This window comes from Pongo pygmaeus, chromosome 3, assembly GCF_028885625.2.
Source record: "Pongo pygmaeus isolate AG05252 chromosome 3, NHGRI_mPonPyg2-v2.0_pri, whole genome shotgun sequence".
NCBI lineage: Eukaryota > Metazoa > Chordata > Mammalia > Primates > Hominidae > Pongo > Pongo pygmaeus.
In genome coordinates this window covers 196,610,009-196,636,479 of record NC_072376.2, presented here as the reverse complement: position 1 = coordinate 196,636,479, position 26,471 = coordinate 196,610,009, and the positions used below count along the sequence as shown (strand labels likewise).

The following is a 26,471-nucleotide window of genomic DNA, read 5'->3' as shown; positions in this document are numbered from 1 at the left end:
ATATTGCTTTTATTAAAATGAAGGCTTTTTCTAGTGCTTTCAGGAGGCACTAGGATGAGGGTCAGAATGTGACCCTGAGCCACACTTTCAGTGCTGTCCCTTCCCCATCACTAGGGAGCGTCCTCAGCCTTCTCCAGGTGATGCTCGGCAGCTACTCTTCCAGCCCTTTAATGTCTGCTTTGAACCACAGATGCCTGTCTTTGTGTTCTTGCTCACGTTTCACACTTAGCTCCTACAATCCCAGAATGCAGACATCAGCCCTTTCTCCCTGCAGCGCAGGGTGCACTGGCCAGTCCCTCCGTTCTTGCTGGTGTTGAGATGAAACCTTCCCTGGGAGAAGCATGAGGAAGGCACTGGGGAGAGGCACAGAAACCCTCCTAGTGGGCTGCAGTTTGTCTCTGATGTTATCACCAAAGCCTCTCCTAGTGAAAGCCCGAAGTCTTCCTCAGAATCCAGGTGTATTTCATGTGAAACGCTCTCCCCAACTTCCCCACAACCAGGGGTTAGAAGAAATTGCAGACATCAACCCTCTCAAAAGGGTGCACACCTGTCTCTCAGGGTTCTTCTCCAACTCCTGCCTGTTGGTCTGTTGGATGAGAAAGGGTTTCCTCTACTTCGCCCTTAAAAGATTCCTCCCCCGGCCCAGCTGCTCCACATCCCCTTTCAAGCTGCTTTTTGTGAAGTGTGGGCCTTCACACCTGCCTGCCTCTGCCCTCAGTGCCCTGCAGGAGAGAAGCACAGCCTGGTTTCTCCTGAACAGAATTCTGCACCTAGGGAAAATTTCATGTCATCTATAGAAGCAGGAAGTCCCTTTTCCACTCAAAACTAAGTGACACTCATGCCCCCACCTACTTGCTTTAAAAAATTTTTCAGAAGCAGTGGCAAAAACATTCAAATAATTAAGAAACAATTAAGACGTCTTGGCAATTACAAGGCAAACCCCCAACATATGTGAGAAAACAAGGAGCAATGTTAAGATCTTACCAGCTATAGAAAAGCAAAGAGTTTAAGGAATTTCAATAACTGCAAGGAAAGAATATGAAAGATGCATAGAAACACCTTCCCTGCATGGTTTTTTTCATTTGCGAGCAATTTCTCTTTTGGTCTGGCGATCCTTCACCATGAGCACCTCTTTCCCACCACCAGGTGGCGAGCACAGTCGCTGCCATCAGGCCCAGTGGGTGACACTGCAGCCTTATAGGGGCAGGAACAGAGCCGGGGGGCTGTAGGATCACACTCAGAGACTGAAAATTCATGTGCATCTAGCTCCTTCAGAGACCAACATTAAGCAATGACTCAGAATCTTGCCAGAGGTCACCCCTGAAATAATGGAGAACCCCAAATATAAGTGGAAAACTGACACACACAGGTCCCTTCACTTAACATTCTAGCTGATCTGTTTACAGAACTGGATTTTTTTAGGTGAAATAATCAACTCACACCTTCCCACAGAAAGATGGGAAAATTGCCTAGAGTACTTTCCTTTACAGTTTCACCTCCTTCACGGGAGGGCTGCAACTGACAGACAAAATGCAAGCAAGTGAGTACGTTGTGACCTGTTAGGCTATCACAGGGAGGAAGCTGTCTTTTCCTTTGAAATGAATAGCAATAAACTTTTGCATTCTTGTGAGTAATAAAACCCAGAATAGGAAGCTTCAGTTGCTCTAACAGTCTAGATAATTTTTCTTATCAGAGTGCAATAGTTCATAGCTATTGTTATCAGACTTCATCAATGATGTACATTCCTGGTTTTATGTCAGCATTCCTTAGTTATTCAACATCTGTCACAGGTTTTGCATGTTCCTAACAAACACAGAACTTATCCTGTGGGGCATTAGGATGGCACGCTTTATTGCTCTACAGAAAGTCCATTTGTGCTGTTTCTCAGTCCATTAAGAACAGATGCAATTGAGATTTCCAAACCCAGGGAAAATAGTATCCAGTTAAGACACCCCCTCAAGAGTTAAGCTGCCCTATTTCCAGAAGGAAAACAAACCTCTCGGCCAGAGCTCTGCTTGGTGCTCCCCTCACGGACAGCAACTCTTCCTCCAGCCGCTGCCTTTCGGCTTCTAGGCATTCCAATTCATCTTGGGTACGTTTCTGTGGGGTGACGAACTGAAGCTCTTTCAAAAGTTCTTCTTTTTCATTAATCAGCATCAGTTTTTCCTTCTCAATATCCAGTGCCCCAGGCCAGGCCTCACTGTCCAATTTTGACAGTTCAATTTTTAAGTTGGCCATACTAAAAAAAAAAAAAAAAGATAAAAGACGTATGCACATACTTAAAACTCCTGAGAAAGGTAAATACAGCCTAAGCCAAATTTGGGGTTGACATGCTGTCCAGATTTTCCTAACTTGACCTTACCAGAAAGGGGTGTGGTCTACTGGAGCAGCAGCCTTGCACGCCAGTCTCTGGGCCTGTCTCTGCACTCAGCTGTCACCCGCTTCTTTCCCCCACCTTTAAAATGTGAGTGAGCACACCCAGCTATCTGACAAAAGGGTGAAGGCCAAGTACACAAAGGCTTCAAAAGCTGAGTGCTCTGGGCGCCACGAGAGGCCAGCTCTGACATGTACTGCCTGTGTAGGTGACAGGAAAGATGCCTGGGGGGTTCCCTTTAAAAAAACTGAGGTGAATGATGTCTGAGATGCCATCACTATACATTTTATTCCAATGTGTTTTAGATGCTGTCCGCTAGTAAAATGGGAACCCCAGGGCAGGCTGGACAGAGACTAGGGCATTAGTAAGTCAGGGAAGGAGAGAGCAGCAAAGAGAACAGTGGTGTGGCCAACTGGTATGAAAGCAGTTGGGCCAGGTGCAGTGGCTCATGCCTGTAATCTGACACTTTGGGAGGACAAGCAGCAGGATCATGTGAGGCCAGGAGTTCGAGACCAGCCTGGGCAACACAGCGAGACCCTGTCTCTACCAAAAATATTTTAAAAATTTTAAAAATTAGCCAGGTGTGGTGATGTGTGTGCCTGTGGTCCCTGCTCCTCGGGAGGCTAAGGTGAGATCACTTGAGCCCAGGAGTTTGAGGCCACAGTGAGCCATAACTGCGCCACTGCACTCCTGCCTGGGTGACAGAGCAAGACCCTGGGAGGGAGTCAGGGGTTGATCCATCAAGGCTTCCCCATTGGAGGGAGCAAGGCCCTGGGAGAGAGTCAGGGGTTGATCCATCAAGGCTCCCCCATCGCCGAAGAGAAGGGGCAGGGCTTGGCCTTCTCCCATTAACATTCTCCTTAAGCTGCATGTGAGTCTCCTCCCCATCAGTGCCCCGACTGGTGTACAAGCCATTTACTGAGCAGTCATTGCACTGACACTTTATACATTATTGTGCTAGCCCTGTGGTTGCTCTGTACACAGCTATTTGCAGGCAGCATATGGTGAACCTTCACTAGTACAGGCAGCTCAGCTGGCGTGACACCACTGGAGCGACAACAGGTGCTGAGGTGATGTGGACAGGGACAGGAGAAGGAGGAGGAAAATGCACCAAAGGCAAACCTCACTGTTTCCGTAATTTTGCCTGACCCCAGATTTCTCTTATGTCTAGAGCTTTATAACACATGGCAGAGTTAACATTACTCCCGACTCAGTACGAATGTCCTAACCACCTGAGTCAAATAACTTGCTGCGTGGCACTGTGAAGACAATCAGGACTGTTCGTAAGGTAAGCGGCACGTGGTTCTTTCGACCATAACGACAAGATCTCAGTGAACTACGAACTCCAGATGTTTGCACAAGAAATCTACGTTTCTACAGAAAAATGCTGGATGGTTACTTTGGATATTGTTAACAGCACACACCAAAATATGAAAAACAGAAAAGAAATACTTTTTTCCCATTTTCATGGGAGAACTTGTAGAAGGGAAGAGAAAAGTGAATGAAAAACATAACCAAGAGCAAAGATGGAAGTAGATCTATACCTTTGTGCCATAAGTTTCTTGTTCTAATTAAAAATAAAATTGCATGTTAGACTGGCACGGTGTATGCAGTGTACTTCTGATTTTCTCCCACCGTCTGCACTTATGATAGATGTAACATCAGCTATTCTTCAGCTTTAACCACAAAACCATAAACAACTGTCTCAACATACTAGAAAATTAATCATCAAAATGCTAAATAAGCATGATATTATTAGCTTCATTAAGCACATAAAACAAGGGCTGGAGGAGAAAACAGATTTCAGAGAAACACAACCTGCCTCTTTACTTAATCAGAATTGAGGAGGAAAAAGCATTTTCAACATATGCATAAGCGCTTGAGATTTACTTTCTCATCAGCATCACTAGTAACTTTAAAACAAAACCCCAAATGGCACGCCAATGCAACCAAGTGGGAAAGAACCAATGTCTGAAGTTTTGATGTGACTGAATTAACCAACTGAACCAGGAACAACAACACAATACAGGAAAAAGAGGCGCTTGTTTACTATTTGTGTGATCAGACATTAGGCAGGTCTTAAATTTTATTTTAGAAGGAGTGTGCCAAATTTGGGGAGCAGAATATGAAGAAGACTTTTAGAAGCACCTAGGAAGAGAAATGCGATGTGAGCTCCAGATAAAATTAACTTAGAAGTCAAAGGAGGGTGAAAGCTGAAGCTGATCCATGGGAAGCAAGAGTCAAGCCCCAAAGAATGCAGGGGCATAAGGCCCAGTTCTCCAAGACTGCTTCTGAGTAATGGCCATTCTCTTTCAGAAAAGCAGACCACATTCTTGGATTTGTCCACAGCCCAGCCCAGGTGGACATACAACAAGAGGACCACAGGCACTATCTACCAAAAGCTGGCACATCGCCGGGCCACAAAACCAGAAGTTGATCCTCAATACTTATTGAAGGGAAGGCACTAATCTGGGCACTGAGAAGGAGATAATAAAGCCTAAACATTTTTTCCTAACCTGAAGAAATTTAGAATCTCCCAGAGAAAATTTAAAGGCATTAAAATTAGCTGAGTAAATTGCTGTTCAGATCGCCTAAAGTGACTTGCTCAAGCTCACATGGTTAACAATTTGTGGAATGAAGCTTGGGTTTCTTTCAGTAAGTGAGGAACCAAGTAATATTAACAATACAGGTTACATAGAGGTGAATATTGTATTTATTTTACTTTGTTAAAGCCAGATAACCTCTAAGGACTATGGCCAATTGCTTTTAAATTATCAACACCAATAATAACGAATATACTTCAATATCTGGTTCTCAGCTGAGCTTTTCACGGTCATGGGGAGAAACATGATAAATTCCTGTTTCTTGCAGGACGATAATGCAGTTTTTCCCAATGTCCTCCTAAATAATAACCCAATAGCATTTTAAAGCTCTTATGAGGAAAATAATGAAATCAAATGTATCAGTATAATCCTTTCCCTCATAATAAGCAGTTCTATATTATGAAAAATATTTGAGTCTATCTACTAGATAAGGATGGTGAAATCTCTTTTTTTTTTTTTTTTTTTTTTTTGCTGAGACGGAAGTTTCTTATGTCTCACTCCAGCAGAATCACAAAGTAAGTAAAAGATAGCACAGGGATTAAGAAGAGTTTTTGAGGTAAAAGAGAGAAATGAGAATCTCTCTTCCTTTTCCCTAACGTAAGTCGACTGGAACTGCCACCTCAGCACCTTCAAGGACATTAGAAGTAAGACTTCCCTTCAAACCAAAGGCAAATAAATCAATACTTATTTGCCTTAGAACTCCTCAACAGCTATTTAGTCCTATACCTGAACCACTGTATCATATTTCCATCAAAGCAACCAATCTTCTCACTTTTAATTGAGAGTTAAGTATTGTACCAACTCAAAGCTTCTTTTTTCTCAGAAGAGAAGGGGGCAATTTCATTTCTACACATCTCATTAATTCTCCCTGTTCTTTAGCTTTTGGTGGTTGGGGGGCGGGGGGTGGGGGGGAAGAAAAGATAGACCAGAGAGGAAGCAGCCCTCACATGCTAAAAACCGAAGGGTGGCCTTGGTAAGAATGTATGGGGAGTGCCCAGCAGATGTCACCACAGGAGTAAAGATTAATTCTGGAAAAGAAAATGTTTGAGCCATGCACAAAACAGCTTCTCTGTCATTACCTTCTTTTGGCTTCTTCATACTGTAGGCTTAGCCTGACCTTTTCAGCTAAATTTGATCTACTTCTTACTCCAATCTAGTGGAAAAAAAAAAAAAGGAAAAAAGTCAATTAACTCTGCTAATGAATGAAGTAAATTGCTTTTGTTTCTTGGAAGTATGTGTAATTGAAAAGTTAAAGAAGATGGTACTGAAATTGGGAAACACCAATTTTAAAAGACACTTATTTTATTGTCTCAGTAGGGGCGAAACATTTCTTTCAATTCAAGCTCATCTGTTTTTCAAAGACTCTAACATTATTTTCTCTACACGTTAAATTCAAGATAAAAAATATCCTGATATTGTAAATACCAAGGTAAATGTGTCTGGTATCTTAGAGTTTATGAAGGGTGTACAGGTCAATAAAATTTATGAACTGGAACTAATTTCTTTGCCTTTATGAGCCTAATTTCTAGCATTTAGCTTTCAACTGTACAAAATATAAACTAAATAAGTTCAAAAATTAATTTCAAATAGGTAAGCCATACTGTTGATCTCTACCTATTTTACTTTCACAGCACATATTTCAAAGCAGCATAAAAGAATATGAAAATAAATGGGAATGTATTGAGAAGTAAATACCTGCTAATGGCATCCCAAAATGGAGAAGGTAAAATAGTTAAAAATAGCCCAGCCACATTAAATATTTAAATGGCAGATACAAATCACAAATTAAACATTTTAATATAATCAATTAAGATTTACAAAAACAAGTTTTCTTATTAGTCTTAAAAGGCATGTTTTTCTGTTTCTCATTGGCCTAATGTTTATTTGAAAGGACCTACATTTCCAAGACTCTAAACGTAATAGGAAAAAGTTAAATTCTCATATGCCTCTAGCCTTTCAGTGTGTCTCTAAAGGAATATAGCATGAGAAAGTTTGAACAAAGCTACTCATATGGACAAATCCTGAAATGCTTGGCACCTAGATAGAAAAGATAAGGCTATGATTTTTAAAACTAATCTTACGAGAATGGAACACTGAATGCACACAGCCAGAATCCAAGTCACATATACTTCTGGTTCCAGTTCACCATCCATATTGCAATTAAGGCCCATCAAGGACAACACTGGGCCAACTCTTCAACATAGATAACTTACATCTCCGGAAATGCTTGTTTGTGACCCAGCATCAAGGGTCTGTCTGGAGAGAGATAAATGAGAGTTCACAGGACTACATCTCAAATCTGGCTCAGATCTGCCAATGTTCTGATCCAAATGAAACAGCTCCTGCAGCTTAGCAAGACTCTGTTCAGAAAACACAAAGTGTTTCATAAAGCTTAACATGTAAGAGAGCAAACCTTCCCTACCAGGTGAAATTAAAAGGAAAGAGCTAATCTCAACGGAAAAAAACAACTTTATTTTAGTAGGTACTTATCATTTTATAGAATTCAAAAAATAATAGCAGGATATAATTTTGCACCTACATACATGTGACTTTGGAAGCGGAGATCATATTAAACCAGTTGTCTTATCTGTCTCTAAACAGCATTTTCCTATGAATGGTATCTTTAAAATACATGCATGTCTTATTTTTTAAAATTTCATTAAGAAGTTATCTCTATTTCAATAGGAACCCACTCACTTCATGCAGCTGAAATTGTGGAAACAGAATATCTATAACATAATCTCTCATTTTAGATACAGTAAGAGAACTTCCTACTTTGAAGACTTCTTCAATTATGCCATTGTACATCTGGACAGGACCCAAGAGATTATTTAGCTCACATCAACGTTAGGGATTAGGAAACTGAGGCTCAGAAGTTGCTAATGAGTGGCACAGGCATCAAACAAGCCCATCTGTGTGTCTACTGCATGGCACTGCCTGTGGTGACGTTTGGCTTGGTAAAGAGAATAATCAAAAGCAAATGTGCCTGCTGTGGGCACTCAGGTTTAACATACTGTGTTTACTTTAGAGGGAGGATATGAACAAGTGAAAGTATTGAAAAGGAAAGACTAATCGGAATCACTTAAAACAATAAAAAGGAAACCCTAGGGTAATACTAATAAAATGGTAAGAAACCATTATTATCAACAAAAGAGCCTGTATTTAATCCTGATATTTAAAATTTTCATGATTAGGAGGAATTAGAAATATCAGAGATCTGAAATTTTTTACCTAACTTTCTCTATTTTCTCTCAAAGGGATATTTATACTATATATATATATATAGTATAGTATATAGTATAGTATAGTATATATATATATGAGGATAAAACTTAAATGGTCACATCAAATAATATGGAAAAGAACAAAAAAACCTTTTAGTGACCTTGTGCAAGTCTTTTCTATTTTTCCATCTATACAGTGAAAAAAACTTCTTCAAACTCATCTGTGATAGCAATGCATTCAATCAATTTAGTAGGTTGTTACTAGTATTTTTTAAAATGAAATAGAAGATACTAGAAAATAAAATCAGAGTACATCACCAGTTTAAGAGTAGGCATATTTCTGTGAAATTCATTTTGAGTGTGTATATGTGTGTGTGCGCGTGCATGCACACCTGTGTATCTATAGTACACACAATTGTGTGTTACTGGGTTTTGATGTAAAATCTATTTCTTACTGTGGTCAAAGAGGTTTGAAAGTCACAGAAGATATCTAAAGTTTCTTCTAACTCTATTGTCAATCTCTGCATCTACTAATTAATGTAATTTAGTAACTGAAAAGGGATCTAATCTTTTAATTTAATCAGGCCTGCAGATGAATCCAAAGCTTATGGGAAGAATGAAAGATGACCTAAAATTGTTGAATTAGAAGGTTCCAATGTAGATTTGCTCCAGTTCTATTAACTTTTTTTTTTTAAAGGACCTACTACATGCATTTCTGGAATGACTGACTTAATCAGCAAGACAATTGTGGAACAAAACCAAAATACACACAAGTAAAGTCTTGCACATGTTATATATATGTTAAAACCACATTAACCCAGACTGCCTGGGTTTGAACCATAGTCTTGCTGCTTACCAGCTGTATGACTTTAAGAAACTTTAATTTTTCTGTGCTGAAATTTCCTTGTCTGTAAGCTGAGAAGAATAACAGTGCCTACCTTTAGTGGCTGTTGTGAGGATCAAGGGAATTATTTATATGCAAGGCAGTTAGAAGAATGTCTGGCACAAAGTCAGTATTTATAATTATTTGCTATTATTATTTTGTCTTTTCTATTAGATTTCTTCTTGTAAGTAATGCAAAATTATATGGATCCAAGAATATTTATCTATATTCAACTAATATTTTGAAAACCAACATCAAGTAGTTAAATATGGTATTTAAATGTAGATGTTCTATTGAGAAGGTAAACATCATCAGTGACTCTAACATTTTCCCATAGATGTGGACTAAATTATTCCTCAGCTAAGTAAGAACTCCAAATATATGAAATAAGAATTCTTAGTGTTTGGGATGGAGGGAAGGAGAGGAAGAGAGACACCCTTAAAAAAAAACTTGACTGTATTTGATAAGTATAGATATTCAGAATACTGATCACTTAATGGCTATTTTGTTTTTTCTACACATGATGCTGGATCACTGGGAGTTAAGACCCACAGGCTGAGAAGTGAACTGGTTTAGTAAGGGGATCTATGGCCATTGGCAGCTTTGCTAGGGTAACTGTATAGGCATCCCCCAGCTGGGTCAGCACTCCCCACCCCACCTTTAGCTGGCACCCCAGAATCAACTGGGTCGGAAAGCTTTTCTAAGCTCCTCACATAGCCTCATCCCCAAAAGGCAAGCCTTCTACTTACTGATGGCAAATGACATATCCCTTGTGTATCCTGGGCTGAGAATTCTGCTTATTGGGGTCCCACATGAAGTTTTCAGTGAGTTTCAGGGTGCACCAAGATGTTAATCTCCTCACATGAGCTCCAGGCCCCACCACCCACTATCTCAAAGGCCATCCAAAGGCTGCTTACAACGAAGCGCACCAGTCACTTGGAATCACTCTGCTCTCCTCCAAGGCAGCAGGCTACCTTTGTGCCTGCAACAATCTCCACAGAGCCCATTCTGCACGAATGCGGCAGAGGTGGAAGGGTCATCCAGACTCTGAGGGAGCACTTCTGCCCCAGTAAGAGTTTCTGGGGGCCTCAGAAGGCAGAAGTTTGGCTTAACAAAATGTTTTATAATGTACCTGCATCAGATCTTGTTTTTCTTTTTCTCCTGAGCTAATGGCCTTTCTGATAGATTTTAGTTCTGTTAGAATGGCTTTGGCTTCACTGAGTTCATACCCGCTCTGGCCTCCAGACATTTTTTTATCAATTCTGTGAAAAGAGAAAAAGAAAGAAAAAAATATCAAAGAATGATAGCATATAAGTTAAACAGAGAGTAGGAAGTGGTTTTGGAATTGTCTCAGTTGGATGATTATTTCACTGCTGACTCTCATATACCACCAATCATCTTTTCAGGCGGTTTCTCTTCCTTTCTCTCTTTTTTTTTTTTTTTGAGATGGAGTCTTGTTCTGTCGCCCAGGCTGGAGCACAGGGGCGCGATCTCGGCTCACTGCAAACTACGCCTCCTGGGTTCAAGTAATTCTCCCGCCTCAGCCTCCCATGTAGCTGGGATTACAGGCGCCCGCCATGATGCCCAGCTAATTTTTGTATTTTTGGTAAAGATGGGGTTTCACCACGTTGGCCACGCTTGAACTCCTGACCTCATGATCCACACACATCGGCCCCTCCTTTCTCTTTTAATCACAGGCAGCTAAGATTTCTCCCATCCCTCACTTCAAACCCAGTCCATTTCTAATCATTTTTGGGCTCAAATAAATGCACGTCTTTTTGCCTTCAATCTGTTTGAATGATCCCACTGCTGGCTGAACCCAAACCTTATCAAGTGCTGATCCTGATCACCCAAGAAAGGTAAAAGACATGGGCAAATGCTTTAGCAGAAGAACACAGAGGCAAGTAAACCACCACCTGATTTTACATGATGTTTTGCTGTAATGTCTGTGCAAAACCTGGCACAGGGCCTGCAGCTTGGGAGGCCTTTAATAAATGGTTAATAAATAAATTATTATTTATACTAGTGAGTATCCTATAATGTTTGGATTGTGTGGTTAGTTTTTTATTTCTCTCTCTCTCTCTCTCTATATATATATATATAGTATTTATTCTGCTTTTATGAAAGTTATGAGTCAAGATAAAATTGCTTGACTTGCTGGATGAGTTCAAACTTAGGAAAACGGCAGAAGGGCAGTAGTCATTTCTCAACTCATATTGAATAAACAGCTCTTCCATGAGCTAATTTATTATCCCTGCAGAGCTGCTTACCAAGTGTCCTTACAGTTTACATCGTCACCTTAGGCTAGAGGATTTCATGTAACCTAATTCTTTGTGTTTGAAGGGCCTAATCAAATTACCTAATTCTTTTAAAAAAATAGTTTCATGTACTCTTCATGATCACTCTCCTGCTCCTCCCCAGCTACCTGTGCTATCCGGGATTCATTATGAATACAATTCATGATCATTCTCCTGGTTCTCCCCAGCTGCCTGTGCTATCTAGGATTCGTTATGAATACTGCACGAGTTCTCCTTGTGGGACATATGGCTATGCCTCTGCCCCAGCCAACAACTCTATACACATTCTTAGACATATTTTTGGTCTTATCCAGAGTCTCCAGAGAAACAGCATCTACTGAATCAGAGGAAACAGACTCTGAGCTCGTTTGGTTTAAAACATTTAATAATTAATACTTATTTTCAATGTGAAAGGTATAATCTGAAAAAAAATAAAGCAATGCCATCTTAATCACTCTTCCAAACAAAGTCCACTCAAACAAGTGCAGTTTGTAGATAATGTATTTCCCCAAGTACTGTTTTAGTAACTATCTTATGCTGCTGAACACGCAATTAAAGACTTAAAGAACCTAAGAAAATAAAATAAACTTGATCATAAGATCATCTGATAATATAGTACAACCAATCAAGTCACAAATTAAATGCACACACACACACACACACACACACACACACACACACACACACATACACACACAGTGTTTAGTATGGGAAGGGCCCCTAAAGATCCCCTAGTCACATTTCTTCCAAATGAAGAAGGCAAGGGAGAAAGCTGATGCAAATTTATACCCCAAATTGCACAGACATATAGCGAGTAGGGGAATTATCCTAAAATGACAGATTCAGAATTGGGGCTCTTATGACTATCACATTTAGAATATCTGATGGGACTAGTGAAGTACTTTGAATATCAGCTAATTGTATTTATTTGGGAAGAGATTTATCAATGGAATTTCTGACTCCCTGAAGTATTATATCCACCAACTTGGCTGAGGTAACGGCTTATTAAATAAAACAAATGATATTTCCAAATATAGCATTTTGGCATTTTCAAATGTAGCACTTTTTAACTAAAAATAAAAACTAAAATGTGGGATTTCATAAAATAGGTAGTAATAGGGATATCTGAAATTGTGTCAAAGTGAATTTCTAAAACTCAAGTAATTTCTTCCTGTTTGTGTAAAGTCTTCAGAATTTAATGATAAAACAAATCTTTGATTCAGAAATAAACATAAACTTTATCATTTGAAAATAAAAGCAGGTAAGCTGTTTTCAGAAAAAAACCTTAACATTTAAAAAATAAAAGCAGGACTGGTTCAAGACTGCTAATTTAAATTTCAGAGAGCTTTGAACACATGAAAATTTCTTGGCCATCCACTGTTCAACAGAATGCTAAATGTGAAGAACACAGCTCAGCTTTCACCATGGAACGCTTTTGCTCTTTTTCTTTTGCCTCCTTTGAACTTCTCTACTTTAAGTGCTGCCTTTTTCCTTTATTTCACTGTTTCTTGTTTTTCTCCTCCACTTTTCATCTCCCACCTTTTCTCTTTTGACCCTAACTTGCCACAAAATAAACCGAAATAGAGCATCATTTGCTGACTTAAAGTATCATGCTTTTTGTTCTTAATATGAGAAGTGCCATTTTTTTTCTTAAAATTTCTTTTGGAAGTTCTTGACTTGAGTGTGCCCTATAACTAATTTTCACTCAACATATTAGTCTCTTCTGAAAGAGAAAATATGTTCACTTGCATTCCTTCTCTGGAAAGTGTATACCTTGAGAACCAAATTTTCACAGAATCTGTATATGCCTGTGACTTGCTGTTTCATCACTAGCCTGTTTTCCAATTCTCAATGCACACTGGAGGCAGCAAATGGAAATAGGCATCTTCCTGGTATTCATTTACACATATACTACACTGCTGCTTAGGCCGAAGTCAAATTTGGGACCACAAACTGAAATGAATAACATAGAGAACAATGCCACATTTGTCTACCCAGTATAAAACTATTGTACCAAGTAAAATGAAAGCTCAAGTTTAAATTACATTATGATTCCAGATTCAACAAATATATTCCATTCTAGTGTAAATAAATGAAAAGTTACAAAAGCCTACAATAAGATTCTATTTAAATCTTTTCCTGAAATATATTTTCTGTCATGCCACAAATATAAGTCCCTTTATAGTATCAAGAATGTGGTTTCTTAAAAAGTCTGGCTGCTGGGTTTGATTGTTGATCATTCAGTGTTTTAGTAGTATGGTGGTTAACATTTGAATAAAAACAGCTTTATTTTGTCTATAGTTAAGATAAACAGGAGAGGTCTCTGATGTTAGATATCATATCTTTCTGCTCTTGGTTCAAGGGATTAGAATCATTGCAAGAGAATGCCTGAATTTCTACAACAAATGTCTATTGTTTTCTTGTGGAATGTTATTGACAGATTCTTAAACATGCCTTAGATTCCTATAAAAATTGCTTGCAAGCAAACTGCTTTGAAACAATACAGCATTGTTACATCAATATAACAAAGACAGCAAGTTTGGCTAACCTTTAATCCCAAATGGTGACGCGAGTTATAATTTCATGTGCCTTAAAAATGTGGAACATATGGCTAAACACATTATGGCACTCTTCAAATTCTGTTTTCTCTCCCCACCCCCACCACAAAGCCCTGTTTTATGCTGATAAACAATTACTAAATAACGCATTTATGTCATTTTAGTTCTGCTTGGTTTATTGGGGAGCTCTGTAACCAGCTGAGGTTCTTACAACAGGGCTGGACTTGAGAAGCACTTGGGGTCTCATAAAATATACCTGGCATAGAGACTGGAAACATTATTTTTCTAAGCACTCTCCAGATTATTCTAATACACAGTCAGGTTTGAACCACTAGGATGGGAGCATCTGAAGGAGTATCAGGGTCATGATTCTATGCGGTGAGCAGGAAAAAAGGAGTCTGGGCGATAACAGCACGTGTGAAATTAAAGTCAGGCGTCTGACAGGTGGTCAAGAGCAGCGCCTGGGTATCCCAAGATATGACTAATCACCCAAACAAGAACAACCAGTTTGTTTATCTGGCCAGTGACACACACAGGACCTTTAAAGGGGCTTGCTGCTTGGAGCACCCCAAATTTCCTAAGAGCAGAAGGCAAAGTAAGATATCACAGGGAAAAGGAACACAGCTGGGTACTTTCCACAGAGGTGGCGCCTGAGACCAGCTTGGCATTCCTTAGGTGCTACCACAGGAGATGCCGGGAAGAACACGAAACCTGCCTGAACACAAAACTGACCAGGGACATCCCTAGACATACTGCACCGCACTTGGAGGCACCAAGCAGGAGGGAAGTTTTACCTCCTCTCCGTGGTCATGTGGCTGTGAAAACCATGGACTGCTTCTCTCCCATGAGAGACCCTGTGGAGTGGAGACTGCAGGATTAGAAAGTTTCAGGTGTGCCTGTCACGGTTTGGATAGGTTGGGCCTCAGCAGCAGGGAGAACAGTGGCTTTCAGGGGCCGGGAATGGGGAAGGGATATCCTGATCCTGTGACTCTCTGTCACCTCCATTTCCACTTTACCTGGCCCCGCTTAGGGCTCTGCTAATGGCCCAGCCAACTTCAGTAGCAAACGGGAAAGGCAGAGGAACGCAGGAAGTGAGGAGCGCACTCCCGCTCCTTTGCTAATAATCGTAACTTGCTCTTGCTCCCCTGCCATCTGTCAGGGTTAGACTCTAGGTCATCCCTGGGGCTGAAAGAGAGAGACAGAGAGACAGACACGCCTCCACCCGAGGGCTCAGGGCAGCTGCAGGCTCACATAGGGGTCAAGCACAGCCGGCCCAGCCAAATGTGGAGAGGAGTTTCTTATGCCTAGTCTCTTAGCTCTGTACCACAATCTCAGAGGAGGCCAGCAAGGGTCCAGGAGATAAAGGTAAGACAAAGGCTTTTCACTTTGGTTTCTTTGGATCTCCAATGATTAATAAAAACTTTGGATCTTTTCAAGTGCATAGATCTTTCCCAAGTTTTTTTTATCTGTTGGTTGATTGCTTTGTTTTCTTTTAGTGTAGAGCTCTGAACTGTTTACTTTACGTTTCTTTAAGAAATCTCTTATGTAATCTGTACTTTATTTTCTTTGTATTAATATTAGTTAGGGAGCTTATTCTAAAGTTGATTCAGTATTTTCATACTCACTGCTGCAGTGTTTCAAAGCCTTGTTCTTTATAGAGCAGTTCTTGCTTCATCTGTGAGAGTTCTCTCTTTAGCTTTTTAACCTTTAAAGAGAAAACATAAATATTCATGTTTGCAAATAATTAGCAACATAGCCTACAGTTTTAAAAGATAATAAATTAGTAAACTATTAAACACATAAACAAAGCCATTAGTTAAAGTAACATTTACTTTATCAGTTTCTCCTTCACATAAATTCTGTGGAAGGCATATTAATGATGTTTAAAACTATCAGTGATGTGTATTATTACTACTATTTACCTTCATTACCTTACTTAGCAACATTCTTATGAGCTGGACATCATCACCGTCTCCAGCCAAAATGGGCAGAATAAGAACTCCAAGTCATGGCATCTCTATAAAAGTGTGTGTTTTTCCTTCATTCACTGTGCCAAGGGACACTGCCCACCCCTCCGTTCCTCAGATGTCCCGGCAGTTCCTTCTGCCTGGAAAGCTCTCCCTACATCTCCCGCAGTTGACTCCCTGTCCCTCCAATGCTAGCTGAAATGTTACTTTTTCAAATAGGACTTCTCTAGCCCCCTGCCCCTGCCACGATTCTGTTTTATTTAGACCAGAGTATTTTTCAGGAGCCGAAATTCTCCGTGTACACTGTCTGTCCTCCGTGGGAAAGTAAGCTGCAACCCACCAGCTGTATCCCAAGCATCTACAACCATGCCAAGCAAACAGCAGATGATCAATAAATATTTGTTGTCAAACTGATAAAATATATTTTTCCTGTTGTCAAATATATACTTTGGTAATAACAATTCTAAAATTGGACAGATCAGAAAAGCAGCACATGCCTGGTTTAGTCACAAACTAATAAAGGTCTTCTCACAAGGGTTAGAAACTTACTTCCATATATTAAGTTAGAGCCTTAAGTTTTTTTCTGTTGTTTGTTTTTTTGAGACGGAGTCTTGCTCTGTCCATCAGGCTGGAGTGCAGTGATGCAATCTCGGCTCACTGCAACCTCCGCCTCCCGGGTTCAAGCGATTCTCATGCCTCAGCCTCCAGAGTAGCTGGGATTACAGGCGCCCGCCACCACGCCTGGCTAGTTTTTGTGTTTTTAGTAGAGACGGGGTTTGACCATGTTGCCCAGGCTGGTCTCGAACTCCAGGGCTCAAGGGATCTACCTGCTTCGGCCTCCCAAAGTGCTGGGATTACAGGCGTGAGCCACCGTGCCCAGCCAGAGCCTTAAGTTTTAAACACATTCTGTTGCGCAATATTTTAGTGTGCTTTTGAACTTTTATGTTGATTTATTTTACTCATTCCACAAATAGGTATTCACTCTCTACTATGTGTCTGGTGCTGGGCCTGAGTGTGAACAAAAGAGACATGATCCCTGCCCTCAGGGATCTTACAGACAATGGAGCAGCCAGATATTGAGCAAATAATCAGCCAACAAAAGAAATCTTAGTAATTGCCAAAGGTGCTCTAAATTCAGGATACTTAGATATGCCAAGAGAACAGATCCTAATTTAGTCTGAGGGATTGGGTGGAGCCTGTCTGAGGAAACAATGTTTCAACTGAGAGGGTTAGTGGGGCTCACTTGGTAGAAGGGGTCCTCAACAGGAAGAGCTTGTGCAAAACCCTAAAGGGACAGCGGGGTGAGGGGGTACTCAGCAAACCTCTGGAATTTAAAGAATGCCACTGTGGCTGGATTACAGAGTGTGGGGGTGGCAAAAGATGGAACTGGAAAAGGACTGATACACAGATGCCACGTTGAGAATTTCTAAATCTTACTCTAAGAACAACGAGAATCAAGGAGATTAAAGCAAGACCTGCTTTATGATTTTAGTCACTGTGACAACACTGTGGGGACTGAGCAGAAGTGCCACAAGGGTCAGTTATGCCAGCACTGTGGGTTGGCATGTGGGCAAGAGCCAGAGGAGGAAGATACTTCAGAGGCAGAATCAACAGCACTTGGTGATGGACTCAACATGGAGGGTAGGGGAGAGCATGTGACCAAGATCACATCAGGATTTTGGCTTGCTAGCTGGGTGGACGAAGGTGCTTTCCTGGAGAGCAGGACCAAATGTGGAAGAAAAGAGGAAGAGTTTTCTTTAAGACATTCATTTCCGTGATGCCCAGGAGACTTCAATGGCAACTAGAATATGTGGACTTGATGCTCAGAAGTGTCTGGACTAGAGATAGATAATTGAGAGTCACTGGCATAAAGATATTTTAGGTGCATGAGAATAAACAAGATTACCTAAAGTGGGTGTGTATTGAAAAGAGAAGAGTGTTCGAGAGCAAGCCTTGGGCATATTCATTATTCACATGTCTACTAGAGAGAGAGACAAAATACACTGTGAAGTAGTGGCAAGAGATGTAAGAGGAAAAAAAAGGGCATCCTCGAATACAAGAGAAAAATGTCAAGAGGGAGACCAGGCACTATGAGGAACAACGTGACAAAGACAAGAGCGGTGTAATACTAATGTTTGCATAGCTTTAGGCACAGTGCTTTGGACAAAGCAGATATTCAATAACGTATCCGTTGAGTTTAACCTGAATGTTTATCAGTTTGTGCTTAGGTACTTGTATTTTATTAGGGAAAAGAAATAGAAATAATTATGTTTCAAGGCCCAGTTTATAAATACAAAGAGAGGTATAAAGAGTGCTACTGGAACTCAAAGGAGGAAAGGATTACTTATGGCTTGGGGATGAGGGTGGAACTCCTGGAGAAGGCTACCTGAACTGGATTTTAAAGGTGCTGTAATATGAATTAAGAGCAATGAGCTCATTCGCAGTATATCACAAAAACATTTCAGTTTTAATATTAAACTATTATCATATCAAAAGAGCCACAGCAATCAGTAGCTCATTCTACATGTATTTCTATTTAGAACAGCATTTTCAAGTGCTTTTTGCCAAAAAGACAGCAACACTTTTATCTTTTGAAAAAAAAAATCAGTCCAAAAATTGATAGCACTCAAATATCTGAGCTGAAACCTGTCTTTACCTTTGAAAATAGTTTGTTACAACAGCTACAAATAAAATAAAATACCTAGGAATTAACTTAACTAAAGAAGTGAAAGATTTCTACAATGAAAACTATAAAACAAGCTTGCCCAACTCACGATGGCTTTGAATGCAGCCCAACACAAATTTGTAAACTTTCTTAAAACATTATGAGGATTTTTGCTTTTTTTCTTTTTTTTAGCTTACCAGCTGTTGTTAGTACTAGTGTATTTTATGTGTGGTCCAAGACAATTCTTCTTTAAATGTGGCCCAGGGAAGCCAAAAGATTGAACAACCCTGCTATAAAACATTGATTAAAGAAGTTGAAGAGGACACACAAAAAAGGTAAGATAGACCATGTTCATGGATTGGAAGAATCAGTATTATTAAAATGTCCATACTACCCCAACTAATCTACAGATTCAATGCAATCCCTATCAAAATCCTTTCACAGATACAGAAAAAACAATCCTAAGATTTATACAGAACCAAAAAAGACCCAGAATATCCTGAGCAAAAATAGCAAAACTGAATCACATTACCTGACTTCAAATTGTTAAAGCAAACTAAATATGGCCTAAGAAGGACTTCATACTTCTATAATTGAGACCTTGTGGATGAACTGTAACCTAGCTTAACAGTCAGACAAAATTGAAAACCTAACTTAATAGTATACACCTGTAACAATAACTGAGTGTTGGCCAATCCCAGTGGACATACTTCAACCACTCATAGACCACTGAATGTTCAAACTGTGTTCAAATAAGGCAAACGCCAAGCTCTAACCGATCTCGCTGTTTCTGTACCTCACTTCCAATTCCTGTACATCACTGTACGTTTTCTGTCTATAAATTTGTTCTGACCACAAGGCACCCCTGGAGTCTCTGTGAGTCTGCCATGATTCTGGGGGCTGCCCGATTCACGAATCTTTCATTGCTCAATTAAACTCCTTTAAATTTAATTCGGCTGAAGTTTTTCTTTTTTCAAAATTATACAACAGAGGTATAGTAACCAAAACAGCACACAACTGGCATAAAGACAGACACATTGACATAGAAAACCAGGAAACAAATCCATAAATGTACAGTGAACTCATTTTTGACAATGGTGCCAAGAACATATACTGGGGAAAGGACAGTCCCTTCAATAAATGGTGCTGGGAAAACTAAATATCCATATGCAGAAGAATGAATCTAGACCCCTATCGCTCTCATATACAAAAATCAAGTGAAAACAGTTGATTAAAACAAGGATGATATTGAACCCATTAGAAATAATGAATTAAAACAATTACTATCTCTTACTGACATAAAATAGAAGTCTTAAAATCACTTGGATTGCATGAGATAAATATTATACAAAAAATCATTTGGATTATGATGAAAGGTCAATTTAAATTTTTTAAAAAATTGTTTAAGACATTCTTTATCTTGAAGAGATACTAGTGCTCCCATGTTCACTGTAGCATGATTCACAATAGCCAAGATATAGAAATACTCCAAATGTCCACTGACAGATGAATGGATTAAAAAAACAGTGTGTGTATACATAACGGAATATTATTCAGCCTTTAAAAAGAAGGAAAGTCTGCAATATGTGACAATATGAATGAACCTTGAGGACATTGTGCCAAGTGAAACAAGACAGTCGCAGAGGGACAAATACTGTATGATTCCACTTATATAAAGTATCTAAAATAGGCTCATAGAAGCAAAATGGTGGTTGCCAGGTGCTGAGGTGTACAGAAAAGGCAGAGTTGCTACAGGAAATAAAGGTTCAGTTACGCAACATGAAAATTAGTCTAGAACTCTGCTGTGCAACATTGTTTTTATAGTTGAATATATTATACACTTAAAAATTCTGTTAAGAGGGCAGATCTCAAGTGTTATTATAAGAGAAATTGAAATTCAACAAAAATCTAAAATTGACTTGAGAAACTTGGACTCTCCTCTGTTTAGGTGATACGAGTGAGATTTTATTCTACATTGGGTGACAATCACATAGGAAGCTAACCTGTGCTTTCTTTGTTCCCCACATGATTTAGTGTACCTGAAGTTTGCTATATGCTACTGTTTTTATACTGGGGAGTCTTCTTAACGGACAACCTGAATGATTCTTAGCTCCCAAATACCGAGATGGCATTTTATGAACTATCAAAAAGTTTGCTCCCATAAGTGAAATGAGTATTTCCAAGCAGACATTATTTCTAGTTGTTTTGGTTTTATCGGTATGGTGTTAATTAGTAGTTCAACAACCTTTCTTCTTTGGAACCACTTGGCATCATTCTAGCTACTGGAGGATCACTGTTTTCACTCTTCTGTTCTCTAACCCAGCCTCAAATGTGGGACACAGAATGTAAAAACTAATGTCCTTAGATCCCAACTAGAAGATTAAGCTAATGCTGACCTAGAAGCTTAGCACAATGTAGACTCTACTAGGAAGCAATAATGAGAGCTAAGTTCACAAGTGCTTTTAATGTATTCCAGGCACTGTGCTAAATACAAAACCCATTTTCAATCCTCAAACTACACTACTAGATACAGTTTTCATTCTCATTTTATTGGTAAAGAACCTGGGACCTAAAGAGGAAAGGTAAGTAACCTGCTAAAGGTTACCCTGCTATCACAGTCTATCTAGAACCCAGGAGAACTTCTAAAAATACAATTTAAAAAGTTTTGTTATTAATGGCATAATACATGTAAAAAGAAAGACAAACTAGAATTGTAGCAAAATGACCTAAATAAAATCTGTGACCCTTATTCTGCCTTAGAAACTTCATTATTCCTGTATCCCACTGGAAATGAAGACATGAAAAGCCCACAATCCCCAGTGTGTGTGTTTTCTCTCACATCACTGAACTTAACTACAGCTGTAGCCAACCACCTAATTTTATTTCTGTGGAGCCAAATCTCACAACCCAGAATGCTAAATTGGAAGCAAGGGCCCACGATTTCTGCACATTTCCCACTGTCTACACTAACTACGCTAAAGCAATTGATATTTTACATTGATTTCACTTATTTCTGAAAACCAGGAAGATACCATGATTAAACGTGATAAGTAGGACTGAAAATCACAGAGCTTCTTACCACTTCTTATAATCCTAGTGTCATAGGTTTTATTTTAAAAGAAGGGGAAAGAAGATGACAATGAAGGAAAAGTAAACTCTGGAAACCTGTAGACCTTAGAAAGATCACAAGACAGAGAGGTTTCAAAAGTTTGCCCTAAAAGTGAATCTTGCAACATTAAAGCTCTAACGAGCAAAATGGTATTTTACTAATGACTTCCTTCCCTTTTCACCGTTTTCTCCAATGTCTTGCAGGGAGCTCCTTAAGCCAGCCAATAAAGGGCAGCTGTCTACTTGCTGCTTCTGGAAATCCTTCTCTTGACTGCCACCTCCACCTTACTGAAAATCCTCATCGCCTGCCTCATCTCTGAAGCCGCCTTTAAAGACAATAAGAAGCCAACTCCAGACAGACAGTCAAAGAATTCAGAATAAAACACTGTTTAACTTTCATAAAGCACAGAGGAAAGCAGAATCCCAGATGCTGCTAGAACCATGTATGATGGCTAATAAATGGAACTGGCCATCAGAAACGAGATGGCTAAACACAATTTTTTTTAAAAATCTTTTGTTTAACAATAATAAAAAGGAAATAAAACAAAAGCCAATGAGAAAAATTACATAAAACATTTATGAAAATACTATCTCAAGACACAAATAACAGATAAATATTAATATATGGAAGGTCAATGCTAGATCTCCGCAAATAATTAAACCAGTAAGGCCGGGCGCGGTGGCTCACACCTGTAATCCCAGCACTTTGGGAGGCGGAGGTGGGTGGATCACCTGAGGTCAGGAATTCTAGACCAGCCTGGCCAACATGGAGAAACCCTGTTTCTACTAAAAAAAATACAAAAATTAGCCGGGCATGGTGGCAAGCACCTTAATCCCAGCTACTTGGGAGGCAGAGGCAGGACAATCGTTTGAACCCAGGAGGCAGAGGTTGCAGTGAGCCGAGATCAAGCCATTGAACTCAAACCTAGGGGACGAGAGTGAGAATTCTCTCAAAAAAAAAAAAAAAAAGGTTTAAAAAAAAAAACAAAACAAAACAGTAAATTACCATATGACCCAACAATTCTGCTTCAAGGCATATACCCAAGAGAAATAGAAACCTATGTCCACACAAACACTTGTACATGTAAGTTCACAGCAGCATTATCCATAATAGCCAAAAAGTGGCAAAAACCCAAATATCTGCCAACTGATGACTAGATAAATAAAATACGCCCAGACGTAATGGATCACGTCTACAATCCCAGCACTTTGAGAGGCTGAGGTGGATGGATTGCTTGAGGTCAGGAGTTCGAGACCAGCCTGACCAACATAGCAAAACCCCGTCTTTACTAAAAATACAAAAATTAGTTGGGTGTGGTGGCGTGCACCTGTAATCCCAGCTACTTGGGAGGCTGAGGCAGGAGAATCACTTGAACCCGGGAGGCAGAGGTTGCAGTGGGCCAAGATCGCACCACTGCACTCCAGCCTGGGTGACAGAGAGAAACTCTGTCTCAAAAAAAAATAAAATAAAATAAAAGTTTATTCATATAATAGAATATTGTTTGGCAATACAGGGGACGAAGTTCTAATACATGCTACAACACGAACGAACCTTGAAAACATGCCAAGTGAAAGAAGCCAGTCACAAATGACCACACAGTATATGATGCCATTTATATGAAATGTCTGTAACAGGCACATCGGGAAAGACAGGAAACAGTGGTTGTTCAGGGCTCGGGGGACGGAGGAGGGAGGTGTGGGGAATGGGGAGAACTGCTAATGGGCACAAGGTTCCCTCTGGGGGCAGGGCAAAAATGTCCTACAGTTAGATTGCAATAATGGGCATGTAACTATGAACATACTAAAATCCATTAAAATGTACATTTTAAATGGGTGAATTGTACGGTTTCTTAATAAAGCTGTTAAATTAAAAAAAATAATAAACTAGCAAATGGAAATACACATGGTAAAACATCATTTAAAAATCACCTACTAATAAAGACAAAACAGAAAAGCATTATATCATTACATACCAATTAAACTAGCAAACATTAAATACAAATAATAAACATATGGTCAAATGGTTTCCCATTTCAGATGCGCATCCACAACCTTTCCAGTGGTGTGTCAGGCCGACACGCTCTTCTGTCTTCATTCCATCACCTGATTAACTCTCTTCCTTTCTCCCTTACTACTTTCCCCTTTCTCCCTCTATTGAGGCCACATTTGACTTCAAATTGTTTCTGGAAGATCCCACACCTTCTCCTGTGTCAAAACCTGTATGTACGCTGATTCTCCCCCACCTGACTAATTTCTTCATCACTTCTGTCCAGTCTTTGCTCAAATTTTGCCTTCTCAGTGAGACTTCTTCTGAACACCTATTCAGAACTGCAACCAAACTGGGTGTGGTGATGTGTACCTGCAGTCCCAGCTACTCGGGAGGCTGAGGCAGGATGATCACTTGAGCCCAGAAGTTTGAGTCCAAGCTGGACAACACTGCTGTCTCTTAAATAAAAAACCAAAACAATAACAAAAATCCTGCAACCTGCTCTCCTTCATTCCCTATGTCCTATTCTGTAGCACTCATTCCTCGTTGAATCAATTTTTAAAAACATGAATAAAAGATGAATTTATCAAAATGCTTTCTCTGGGCCGGGCATGGTGATTCACGCCTGTAATCCCAGCACTTTAGGAGGCCAAGGTGGGTGGATCACTTGAGGTTGGGAGTTCAAGATCAGCCTGGCCAACATGGTGAAACACTGTCTCTACTAAAAATATGAAAATTAGCTGAGTGTGGTGGCACACGCCTGTAATCCCAGCTACTCAGGAGGCTGAGGCACAAGAATCGCCTAAACACAGGAGGTGGAGGTTGTGATGAGCTGAGATCGCGCCACTGCATTCCAGCCTGGGTGACAGAGTGAGGCTCTGTCTCAAAAAAAAAAAAAAAGCTTTCACTGTATCTGTTGGAATAATTAATAATTTCCCTTCACCCTGTTAGTACAGTGAATAATTTTCAAATCCTAAATTGTATATTCCTAGGATAAGCCCACCTTAGTTATTATATATAATTTTAAAATGTTGCTGTATTTAGTTTACAATGTTTTGTTTCGGAATTTTGCTTCTTTGCTTATGAATATGGTTGGCTTATATTTTGTTCATACAATCTTGTCACAATTTGATGTCAAAGTTGTGCTAGACTAATCTTGAGGGTTTCTCTGGAATTTCACTCATGGTAACAGGGCCATTCAGATTTTTTCTATCATCTCGAGTCAGTTTTGGTTAATAATATTTCAATATGAATTTAGTCATTTCACTTCAAAATTCAAATGTAATAGTATAAATTTTCTCATGTCTCTTTATTTCTTAAGCATGTTTTCATTCCCTGTACTTTTTTATTTGTTCATTTTCTCTTCTTACTTTTGAGTCAATCCTGAGAGATATGTCAATTTTATCATTCTTTTAAAAAACCAAAATTTGCTTTTGTTGATCCTTTCTATTATAGCCATGTTTTCTATTACATTTTTTTTTTAGACGGAGTTTTGCTCTTGGCAGTTGCCCAGGCTGGGTGCAATGGCACAATCTCGGCTCACTGCAACCTCTGCCTCCCAGGTTCAAGCGATTCTCCTACCTCAGCCTCCCGAATAGCTGGGATTACAGGCGTGCGCCACTGCGCCCGGCTGATTTTTGTATTTTTTGTAGAGATGGGGTTTCACCATGTTGGTCAGGCCAGTCTCGAACTCCTGACCTCAAGTGATCCATCTACTTTGGCCTCCCAGAGTGCTGGGATTACAGGTGTGAGCCACTGTGCTCAGCTGATAATTTTTGCTTTTAATTTTATTTATCTTCTTCTACTGGCTTTGGCTTATTCTGTTTTTAGGTTGACTACATTGCTCATTAATTTTAAGACTTTCTTCTTTTCTAGTACAAGCATTTAAAGCTTTAAGTTTTTCTCCAACATTCATTCTATACTATTAACTAAACTACAGACTTTTTTGAATTTCCCCAGATTTTTCACTATTGTCCTTTTTTATTCAGGTCCAGCCTAGGTACCACAGCGAGACCCTGCCACTCTTAAAAAAACAATAGGAGGCTGGGTGTGGTGGCTCATGCTTCTAATCCCAATCTAATCTGAGAGGCCGAGGAAGGAAGATTGCCTGAGCCCAGGGGTTTGAGATTAGCTTAGGCAATGCGGCAAAACCCCATCTCTACAAAAAATACAAAATTTACCAGGTTGTGATGGAGTGCACCTGTAGTCTCAGCTTCTCAGGAAGCTGAGGTGGGAGGATTGCTTGAGCCCAGGAGGCGGAGGTTACAGTGAGCTGGATTGAGCCGCTGCACTCCAGCCTTGGCGAAAGAGCGAGACTCTGTCTCAAAACAACAACAACAACAACAACAACAAAAACCCACCAGGAAACCACTTTATTCAGCAGTTAAGTCTCCTTAGTTGCCCCCAGTCTGTGACAGTTCCTCACTTTCTTGTCTTTAATGACCCATTCATTTTTGAAGAGCACTAGTCAGATGTTTTATAAAGTGTGCTCCTATTTGAGTTTGCCTGATACTCTCTCATAATTAGATTGAGATGATGGATGCTGGAAAAGAATACCACAGAGGTGACATGCCCTTCTCATCCAATGATGTATGAGTATATGCTCTCCACGTGACTTATGCCTGGTGATGAAAACATTCATCAATTGGTTCCAGTAGGATCTGCCAGGTTTCTATAGTACAAATCAGCTGTTTTTCCTTTCCATACTCTGTCAGGAGGTACTCACTGGATCCAGCCCAAATTCAAGAAGAAGAAAGAGGTACCAAAATTAGCAGACATGTTCAAACCACCAGGGTCAACTAATAC

The 26,471-nt window shown here is 39.8% G+C and overlaps 1 protein-coding gene across 2 annotated transcripts in view; it reads right to left on the bottom strand.

Moving 5' to 3' along the window:
• Positions 1–26,471, bottom strand: part of WWC2 (WW and C2 domain containing 2) — a 213,005-nt gene that overhangs the window by 57,860 nt on the left and 128,674 nt on the right. For both annotated transcript variants that reach the window (XM_054484284.2, XM_063664319.1), the window contains 5 exons: positions 15,565–15,644; positions 10,217–10,346; positions 7,191–7,337; positions 6,057–6,130; positions 1,997–2,239 (listed from right to left, as the gene is read on the bottom strand). In XM_054484284.2, the coding sequence (XP_054340259.1) occupies positions 1,997–2,239; positions 6,057–6,130; positions 7,191–7,337; positions 10,217–10,346; positions 15,565–15,644 (674 nt within the window). The remainder of the gene's footprint in view (positions 1–1,996; positions 2,240–6,056; positions 6,131–7,190; positions 7,338–10,216; positions 10,347–15,564; positions 15,645–26,471) is intronic.